The sequence below is a fragment of the Anarhichas minor genome, unplaced genomic scaffold (genome assembly GCF_050575085.1).
Source record: "Anarhichas minor isolate MPS153535 unplaced genomic scaffold, ASM5057508v1 ptg000007l, whole genome shotgun sequence".
NCBI lineage: Eukaryota > Metazoa > Chordata > Actinopteri > Perciformes > Anarhichadidae > Anarhichas > Anarhichas minor.
In genome coordinates, this window is record NW_027466453.1 from 22,286,284 (window position 1) to 22,297,586 (window position 11,303).

Here is an 11,303-nt window from a genome sequence, read left to right on the forward strand (position 1 = left end):
AGAGTGAAACGAGAAGATCGACACCAATCTCATGTGCGTCTGTCAAATACAGAGCTGGAGCCCGGAGGCGATTAGCTTAGCATAAAGACTGGAAACAGGGGGAAACGTTAGCCTGGCTCAGTCCAAAGGAAAAAAAGACACGTTGCATCTTGTTTGTTTTATTTGTACAAAAACAGGAATGAAAAATGTTTACGTCACAAAACGTCAAACTATTCCTTTAAAACAAGACGACTTTACTGATGAGGGCAGAACAGGATATTGATAACGGAGCTGCAGTTCTCTTTGATATCATTGTTAATAGAATATTTAGCATTTTTTGATGCTGGATTGACAAAATGAGACATTTGAAGACGTCAACTTTAACTCTAATTTCTAACATTTTATCGGTATAAAAGGATGTATCAAAACAATGGTAGCTGGATGGCAACAAACAGTATGAGACATTAAGAAATGATAAACTCAACTTCTCGTTTTAGTTTTAAACTGTTAACATATTCCACAAAATGAGTTTAAAACCAAAGAAGAAGAAGTGTGACTTCCTGTCTGATCTGAACTGTTAACAGCAGGGATGATTAATTCCTCTCAGCTTCATCAATGAGCTGCAGCTACACTCTCCACTTCTCTACAGCGGCAGCTTCACGTAAATACTGTTAATGATTGGCGACACACAAATAATTCAACGTAACAGCTTGAACAGTTTAAAAAGGAGACAGTTCAGCCAAAAAAAACTAAGGTTCACATCTTCAGCCTGGATATAAAAACTGTAAAACTCAAGAACAAAGTCTCCTCATAAGTAGAATAAAAGATAATCTTTCAATTCTTTTGAACTAATGAGCAGTTTTATCTTTAGGGAGGCAGAAAAATATCAAAGAGTTTAGTTTCAGACCCACTTTAAAGGTCTGATATGTAACTTTTAGAATTAAAATGCTATATATGTCGTTAAGTTGTGTACTTATTATTATCCAAAATGGTTCAACAGTTTTCAAACCTATAGATATAATTCATTTTAATAAAAGGTAACGGTGCGTTTGATTTGGAAACATTGCTTTTAAGTGTTTTTCAGAGTTTTGGAGGAGCTCAAAGCTCGTTCTAGCGAGTCAGAGGGACGTCTTCAGGTTAGGCCTCTGCTGTGGTCGGCTACAACATCTCTCAAGCTTCTGATTGGCTCAGACGTCAGACGAGTCACAGTGTCACATGCCGGTCAGCAAGAGAAACTATCTGAAGCAGGAAGTGGTGGAAAAGTGAGATCACCGGGAAAACAAACACGAGCAACGAAACAAGCGGAGACAATTTCATCTTTTTCAGCATCTTTGTGTCGTTTAAAGGGATAGTCTGGATGTGTACAAGTACTTCTTCACAGTCAGCGTATTACTGCAGTAGATGGAGCTTTGCTCTCTTCAAAGACACCAGACTCCATTCACAAAAACAGGGTTTCTACCTCTCAGCACACTCGTTGCTCGTCTACCGCTGCCTCCATCGGTTAGTGCGTTTGTGTAACTTTGGTGAATCTGAACGAACCCTTAAAAACACTAAAGTCACACAACAACACAAACACACTGACAGACGGAGGCAGCAGACCAGCAGCTCCTGTGTTCTGTTAAATCACTGTTTCAGTGAATGGAGTCTGGTGTGTTTGTAGAGATCATAGATAACAGCTTCAGCTCCCCGTCATCAAGGTAAAGAGGTGAAAACATTCTAAATACAGCGTTCACTTCAACTGATATTGATCCTTTAAGGAGTCTAAAATACGTCCACAGCAGCACTTTACTTTGCTCCATCTACCGTAGTTAAACTCTGACTGTGTAGAAGTACATCATACAAACACACGTACTGTCCCTTTAAATCTGAACACACCCTAACTGAGACCGGTTTGTGTTTGATGGTGAACTGTCCCTTTAAAAGTAAAACACGAGTTGACTTTCACAGTGACGAGTTAAAACAAATACAAATAAAAAGAGAGCAGCAGGTTTAGCAGATTGTGTCCGTCTCTGTTTTTCCTGCTGCTCTAAACTAAAAGATAAAAACTTATCTTGTGTTTTCCATCTACAAAGTGTCAAACTGTTCCTAAAAGTCTTCCTCACAGAGAGGAGGTTAAAAAACAACAACAGAGCTGTAAACAAAAGCCGACATCGTACGGAGGCCCCGAGAGTTCAAAAGTAAAAGCCCAGACGATCCGTCGGTTCACGTGGAAAAGATCAAAAACACTGACAAAAGAGTCTGGAATCAATCGATCACATTTCCTCCCAGAGAGCCGGTACGTTTACATTCACACGAGGAAACAAGCGGATCCAAGAGGAATCAGGATCCAGAGAAACACACCTCCTAAAACCCCTGGATGAGAGAAGTGTGAGCGGCTTCGTTATTTCACGAAGAATTATTCAAAAAAGCTGTTTAAAAAACACGAGAAATACGTTTACATTAGAGAGTCATCCAGCGAGAATCCACACTTCCATGGATTTGATTGGTCAACACAGTGTCTGGAAAGATGATGTCACGAACGTTCGATGGCGTTTTAGGCTCATTGTATGTTAAAAATAATATTAATAACAAAATAATCCCTGGAGTCCGGGGAGGGCGTAATATTCAGAGAGATTAAAGTCACAAATTTAGATGCAAAAGTGATCAATTATATTCGTAGTTGTTTATGTCCATAAAATAAAACGCTTATATGCATCTTGGCCGTACAACTTTTTTCTCAATTTGATTTTTTGTCCACAAATCGACAACGAACGTCCACGTTTTCTTTCATGTAAATTAACGATTTTAATCTGTGAGATTCAGTTTTTTTTCCTTGAAATATGAACCCTCTTCTCACAGCTTTGTTATTCATCTTTTATCTAAAATGGCCAAAATACTTCCAGGAGGAATCGGTTGTGTACCGCGATCACAGAAACCAGATTACTTCAGAAACACGCTGAATCTGCGTCTCTGCTGAAGTGAAGCTGGTGATAGCAGCAGCTCACTTCAGTTTAATCTGTTCTCTTTACTCCTCTTTCTCATCGAGATCTGGTGAAGTCGGTAAACTGTTTTTCAGGACACGCTGCTCGACTTTGCCCCAGATTTTCCAGGGTTTTTCCCGGTTGCATAGAAAAACCCGGACCAGTGAATTACGGACAAATACTGTGTGAAGCTCCTGGAAGTCTACACTGTGGGAGGAAACGACGGATTGTTTCCAGACTCAACAAAACAACAGAAGAGAAAACTCCAGCAGATTCAAGAAGGATCCGTTAAAACACCAGAACTTTCCAGCCGGAGTGGACGAACGAGCAGCCGAAGAAGAGGCAGTCCACCGCCTGGTCCACCAGCCAATCGAACACCACCTCGCGGCTCCCGGAGCCGATGGTGACCCTCAGCTTGAAGTGGCCCCCCCCCCTCGCTCAGGTTGTTGCTGACGGGGAACAGGTTCACCACCTCCATGTCAAAGGTCACGGAGGAGCCCAGCGCCACTGCCGGCAGCTGGTTGGTCATCTCTTTACCGTTCACGAACACGGCTCCTGAGGGACACACACACACACACACACACACACACACACACACACACACACACACACACACATTGTGTATGTATTGAGACCTTCATGGTGACCTCATGTCAAACTAATATGAAACAAAGCCGGATGTTTCCTCGCCCACAAAATCTAATCATCCACACAGACCTTCGTGCTTCATCCAGAGCAAAGTACGACATTTTTACATCCGTATCTGTAACCCAACAAGAAGCAACCAAAGCGTCTCAGCTGTCATTTCTTTAGAGGAAGACCTGCATAAAACCTCTTACTGTTGACTTTACTCTGGAACTTAATATCAAACTTAGTTCAGCAGATTTGTTGTCAAAGCTAAAGACTATAACCATCTTTACCCCTTCAAAAGATCTAATCACTAAATAAAGGGACATTATGTGTGTCAGCGTACCGTTGGTGGAAATGCAGACGGCCTGGTCTCTCTGAAGGGAGTCGGCTCCTCTGCTGCTGTCCACACACACACCCAGACTGTCCCTCCGATCCATCTGACCTGCTGCTGACATCCTGCACACACACACACACACACACACACACACACACACACACACACACACACACACACACACACACACACACACACACACACACACACACACACACACACACACACACACACGTTATATTACTGTAAAAACCCAAATCCAAAAGAAAAGAGTTACTGTGAGACCCCATCTCATCTACGATCTATATGACGTATCCGAGTGTGTTCTGTGTGTTTGTGCGTACTTGAAGGTGAGCGTCTGGCCACAGAAGTAGGTGGGTGCGTTGGAGTAGAGGACGGGGCAGCGCGAGTGGGCGGAGTCACTGCGCAGAGCGATGTTTCTCCTGCTGCTCAGGATGTAGCCCTCAGAGCCCGGACACCACTCTGCAGATCACCAGACAAAACACACACACACACACACACACACACACACACTTTTAGGTAAAAAAAAGTCGTAACATTCAACGTACAGCCACTGGGACCCTTGAATATATGATGCTATGATGCAAAACTACACCTCCGAAGTGTGTTTTAAAGTTTAAAGACTTTTACTTCTAGTCTTTTTGTTTACTTTTAAACTTTCATAGTTTGAAAGTAGAAGGTGCAACAAAACACCAACAACAAAAGATACAATGTCCAGAAATGCAAGAATTCTTCAGTGTCATTTCGTTCACCTTCACTGTATGAAGCTGCAATTAAGTCACATTTATGTAAATGTACCTCTTCGTGTCATGTTGCATGTTTTACATCCATGTCTGTCCTTTTTATCCTACGAGGCTTTTGTGTGAACTTGTCATAATTAACATATTCATTCTTGAACGTCTTGATCGTTGAGTCCAGGTGGATGTTTACCGGACGGACAACCGGAAAGAAACGAATATCACCGGCGTGGAGGAATAAAAATATATGTTTTAACTGTTTTCTAAACAGGACAGATAAACGAATACCAGATGATATAATACCTCAGAGAGGCGCCTCGTGTGTATCCCACCCCCCCCCCCGAGCAGCACCTCTAAATCTTCCCCTACCGTGCGGCGCGAGGGTGGTGTACCCCGTCTGCGGGGTGCTCCAGGGGCTCCACTCGGTGCGACCCTCCCCGCGGGCGCAGACCCTGAACAGGTAGTCGGTGTGCGGGTCGAGGTGCAGCACCAGGAACTCACAGTCCCGACCGATGAAGGCGTCCTCGTACTGAGCCCCCCCGCTGCCGGAGCGCCGGTGCTGCAGCCGGTAATCTGCTGCTGCAAAGTCCTCGTCCACCTGATGCAGTAATAATGATAATAATAAATAATAGTAATAATAATAATAACAGTAATGATAATGACATTTGCATCATTAAGAGTGTGTTCTGTGTGTTTACGGCGTGCTGACCTTACACCAGCGCACCAGGACGCTGCCCGGTCTCTCCTGCAGCTCTTCTATCTGGACCGGCGGGTGGGAGGACACGGAGCCGAGGCGGGACACCCGGTCCCTCAGCAGACCCAGCAGGGAGTCGTCCAGCTGGGCGGAAACACACGGAACGTCCACCAGCGCCGGCACCTCCGGAAGGCTGGAAAACACATAAAGAACCAGAATCTGAATGTTATTGCACGTTTGTTTGTTAGAGTCGGTCTCTGTTTGAGATGCCGCCCTGAAATCTGGTTCTACATGAGGTTCAGAGCTATCGGTTCTCCTATCGGTACTTTCTTAGTTGTGGAGGGAGACGTCCTCGTCAAAGATTTTGAAACTTCTTGTATTGCTGCGATAAAGAGCATTGATAAGAGCATTGATAAGAGCATTGATAAGAGCATTGATAAGAGCATTGATAAGAGCATTGATAAGAGCACGAGCGTCTCTGTCCCACCTGTCCAGTTGGATGTGCATGGCCTTCTTGGTGAAGCTGCCCAGCTGGTCCTCCTTCTCCCCGAGACCACAACGCAGAGCTGCTTCTCCTGGAGAGATGGAGACCGTATTTAAATAACTAACACATGGAGGACGGTATTATCATTTATTATATTTAAAACATGCATGATGATCTCATCTGACTGACGTTATAATCAGAAGTAATAAATGCATCTCATGAGTATTTTCATTGTTGATTATTTACCATTTAGCCTAAAACAAATGTCAAAATGTCGTCTATGAATGCCCAAACCCCCAATTATTACATTTTATTATCACACAAGAGCAAAACAATCAATCCCTTGATGGCGTCTGTGTTTGGCGGAGCGTCACCTTCTCTCAGCAGCTCGTCGGCCTGGCCCACGCCGTGCTCGATGAGGCTCTGGCAGTCGTCCAGCGGTGTGACGCTGTCCGCCTCGATGGCGTCCACCTCGGCCAGCAGGTCGGCCAGACGCTCCGACAGCAGACGACTCGCCGCCGACTGCAGCTCCGTGAAGTGGCGCCGCAGGGCCTCGCGGGCCTGACCCGAGCTGCCCCGCACCTGGAGGACAGAGGACACAAGGTGAGAAGGGAAGAAGAAGGTTACGTTCATCTATGCAACTTTAAATCCTTCATAACAGCTTCTTTCCACTGGCCGTCAGTCTGATGAACAATTAACCAGACACACTGCACTATTACCACCATTCTGCACGAATATCTCAAATCCATTGTTATTGTTCTGTATGTTCATATATATACTCCTACAACAATTACTACCACGACCACTACACCTACTACTACGACGACTACTAATAATACTACTACTCTTCCTTATATCATACACAGACTACTCTCTCTGACGAGTAGCTTGTCAGGAAGCTTGCAGATTGTCATCAGCGGTCGAGGTCATGTTTCAGTTCCTCTTTGTAGAAAACACTTTTTTACACACACACACACACACACACACACACACACACACACACACACACACACACACACACACACACACACACACACACACACACACACACACACACACACACACACACACACACACACACACGCACACACAACTTTGTGTGTGTAAGTGTTTGGACTTTTCCACTGGAGACAAAGCATCACTTCCTGGCGACTGTCATTGATCAATATTTTGGGGTTGGTGGAAAAAAATAGTGTTTGTTTAGACGACGAGATGCTGAACACATTCTGGTGTCTCCTTTATTCTCACTGTGTGTGTGTGTGTGTGTGTTCTGGAAAAGAAACATCATGTGTGATGGAGCAGCTGGGATTGGGCGGAGGGAGAAAAATGTATTGTGTGTGTGTGTACTATTGTACTTTTTACTCCACTACATCTCAGTAAGGTTTTGAATGCAGGCTTCGACTTGTAGTGGAGTATTTTAAGCGAGGTATTAGTACTCTTTCTGCAGTAAAGGATCTGAATACTTCTTCCACCTCTGAACATCACAGGAAGACAACATTGGCTGTAGAACCATGAGACATTTGTCCTTCACAAAAGGTGAATTCAACTCTAGAAGGAGTTATGAGTTTTGCTTCATAAGCAGCCAGACGGTGGCGCTGTCCAGCTCTTGTTCCGTCTGTTTTAAATGTGTGTACCTGCAGCTGTGTGAGCAGACTGCGCTACCTGTTTGCGGGCCTGGTTGAGTCCATTCAGGCGCTGCTGGAGCTCGCTGCGGTAGTTCTGAGCCGCCTCGATGCTTTCTTTGGCCTCCTGCAGCAACACGTCCACCTCCACAGACATCCTCCCGCCTCCTGAGACCAACAACGAGAGAGATGGATGTTTACAAAACACAACCAGAGACGCAGTGGAACCTGAAACCAGACACAGACAGACTCACTGTGTTTCATAGAGAGTTTAGATTGATGACGGCAAAAAAAATAAATTAAAAGCATATTTAGCATGAGGCTGCAACACAACAGGATGAGGATAAAGTGAAGGAATACTTTGTGAAATGTACTGAATGTGGAGTTTATTGCTTAATAACCGACGAGGTAGAACTCTGCATGCAGAGCGCTGTGACTGACGGAGGATGTGTGGCAACAAGAGAACCACTTCCTACCTCCAGCAGACAGCGAACAACACGACTTCAGAGTGACTTCAGTACGCTATGCGTACGGTCCGCTCAGTGTGATGAATATAAAACAGAGTTAGTGAACGTGACCCCCAGCGAGGTCCAGCAGGTCACATGGAGTCAGTTCATTGAGCTTCTTCCTGTGACCTCAGCATCCACTATCAGAGATCACTAGAACAACGCTGCTCTGCAGCCACGTTCTGGTTGTTTTGGCTGCGAGTTGATGTGAAAGCCGGTCGGTGCTCGTTGGAAAACTGATAGCAGAGAACAAAGTAAAAAGTGACTCTGCACCACTCAAATATTCTGCTTCAGTGGGACTTCAATGCATCTCATGCAACTTTATTTCACTTGAATCTTCAGATGTTAAAGTCTTTAAATGATGAAGGTTCAAACTTTCGTTTTTCCTCAGAGCTCAAAGTAACGACACAACCTGCTGCGGTCGGCCGGCTTCCTTTACAGCATCTAAAGAGGAAGTCGGGCCTCATGCTGCTGTCACACATACAGTATCATCATGTGACCCAGCATCAGACCACCACGACTAGCATCTCAATACCAAATCCATAACGAGCTCATCCAGAACACAGGGCCATGACGACGCTAATCAGGCCTTTCAATGTGTAAATATCACAAGTATGCACCAATTTATTTTAGTAGTAAGATAAGAGACATAACCTGTGATTCATGTTGCTTTGTTAAAGGAACATTACGACGTTTTGGGTTCCAGAATCTGATGTAGGACTGCAGATTATTATCTCGATCAATTGATTAATCGCCTTACTTTCTAAAAGCCCAAAATTCCGTCCATAAATTGTTTGTTTTGGCCGACTAAAGGTGCAAAAAGATTTTCTCTTCACGATGATATAAAACAAAGAATCGATGGTCAAAATAGTTGCTGAATAATCTTCTTTAAAAAAAAAAAATCAAGTAATTGTTTCGGTTTCTTCTGCGTCTGTCACAGGTCCAGGACGTTTTGAGCTTAGCTTAGCACAAAGACTGGAAGCAGAGGGAAACTGCTAGCCTTGTTAACGCGCCAGTCACCTCAAAAAGGGAGTTAAGATGGAGCTCAAACTGGACAATTTTAATAATCGATTTATCATAAAATTCAAGTGAAAAAATGCCCAAACCCTCGCTGGTCTCAGCTTCTTAAATTAGGGGAATATCTTCGGGCTTCTAAATGTCGGTTGACATACAAACAAGCAATTGATTGGTTAATTGATTAATCAACAAAGCCCAGGACCTCCACTGACTCCCACACGTCCATCCTCCATCCAATATACTGCACAACATTATACATCAATAAGAGAATGTTTTTGTTTTAAGTTACATTGTTCACAGAACATTTTGACGAACACACAACCAGTAAACTGTTCTCCAGTGTCTCGTTAACACCCACGTGAATGCAAATGTAGGGCTAACAGACATTATGCAGAGACTCTGACGTGAGGACGCACACAGATACTGGTGCTGACAAACTGACCAAAAACCACAGCGGTTAACTTTCCTTTTCATGGTGTAAAAACAGGATGCTGCTCCTCTTTCATCTGTGGTTTATAATAACTCAATAATATCAAACTACTTCTGTCCGAAAGCCTGTTGTCTATGAATGTATGAATATGTTTTATATGATACGGGTGTGGCACGAAACAAAAGCGTATTCTTTACTCTTTTTATGCAAATGTGCAGCCAGGCCGTATTTAGGTCAACCTGCATGGAATGATGCCTGTCAGACTGTTTACGGGGTAAAAAATACACACTGCCTCTGGGGATAAAGTCCTAAAGAAGCACGAGGAGAGAAAAAGTTACATGTTTACCTGTATTTACATGTTATAGTCAGAATCCAACAAGAACTGATAAATAAAGGTTTCTGTTGTGTTTGTGTTTATTCTGCTGTGTTTTAATATCCTTCTTTAACTGTATGTGATTTAAAGTACAAACAGTTTTATTATATTACAGCTCAACAAACCCAATTTGAATTTCCCACGTTTCATATTTCAATAAGCTGCAACTCCTTCAAGCTGCACGTGCTCTGACTAACAGACGAGGTATGAAATGCACGCACGTGCAAAACCCACATTATTATTATTGTTGTTATTATTGTTATTATTATTATTATTGTTATTATTGTTATTATTATTATTGTTATTATTATTATTGTTGTTATTAGAAGAAACAACAGGACGTGTCTCAACTCGCTCAAAACAACTTCCGTATTTCTGTAGTTATTTCCATCACGTTAGCCCTCCGCCCACCAGCACCATGGTCTTCTTCATGAGTTTAATCTCGTGAAATGCATAATAAATACATAATGAGTTCGCGTGGGAATGTCACGAGGAGGCACGTCTGTGGATCTGGTCCGTGGAGAGAACTGCGTTAAGAAATCTCCTGTTTTTAAGCTACGTACGTCACATACACAGAAGTAATCGTTTTTATCAATTTATAAAGTCTTAAAATCAATTCCGCGTATAAATCTGTTCTCTGAGCAGCATCTTTATGCGTTAAAATGTCAACTCCAACAGTCGTCACGGCTGTGTTTTGGAGGAGTTGGGGCTCGTTAGTGATCATGCTCGGGTGAGCAAACACAACAAACTACGGAACAAAACAACGGTTCAGTCTCAAACATTGAAAGCAGCCATTGTGACGTAGATAACCGTCTTTAAACGTACCTGTTTTCACAGCTTTCTGGTCAACATTTAATCCCGAAAAGTCGTGAATCAGCTCGAAGCCGCCACACCGCCGCTCGGTATGCAGGAGTTTTGCTCAAGTCCCAAAAATGACACTTCCGAGGCTTTCGGGGCAGCAGCCAATCACAGACGAGGAACATTTGATGGACAGGGAAACCAGCCAATGGGATTGAGATATGCTTTGTTTCCTCCCCTCCCTCATCTACCGACCCGCTTACATTAGAGCTGATGAAATGAGTTGATGTGTTCACCAATCTGGTGCACATTAGCTGTTGTAGTGTGTGTATTTACATATTTAATCTTACATTGTATTCATTATGTTATATGTGTCATTATCACATACATACACACATTTAACTCGATGAATTGTGTTTTTATTAAGCTTTTTTGGTTCCAAATACAGAACACATTGAAAATTACATCCTAATATCTGTTTTATGTAATTGCATTCACTTTTATTTCTACAGATATTTAGAACTCCAGCTCCACTAAAAGAGACCTGAAAGTAACGAAAATAGAGTTTGTGTGTGGGGGGGGGGGGGGGGGGGGGGGGGGGGGGGGACGACGACTGTTAAGCAGTCAAATTAGTAGCATAACATTACTGATCCTGCAAGTTGATACAATAAATCAAATAAAATTCACTGATCATGTTGTGCACATTTGATGTTCAAAT

At 43.2% G+C, this 11,303-nt stretch overlaps 1 protein-coding gene across 1 annotated transcript; it reads right to left on the reverse strand.

The window, feature by feature from the left end:
• Positions 1–142: 142 nt before the first annotated feature.
• Positions 143–10,730, reverse strand: crlf3 (cytokine receptor-like factor 3). The gene is given in 10 exon segments (XM_076086620.1): positions 143–3,371; positions 3,373–3,494; positions 3,913–4,025; positions 4,248–4,386; positions 5,031–5,259; positions 5,371–5,548; positions 5,843–5,930; positions 6,214–6,421; positions 7,502–7,629; positions 10,613–10,730. Coding segments are annotated over 9 exon segments (1,338 nt in total). The 5' UTR covers positions 7,619–7,629; positions 10,613–10,730; the 3' UTR covers positions 143–3,227.
• Positions 10,731–11,303: the final 573 nt, after the last annotated feature.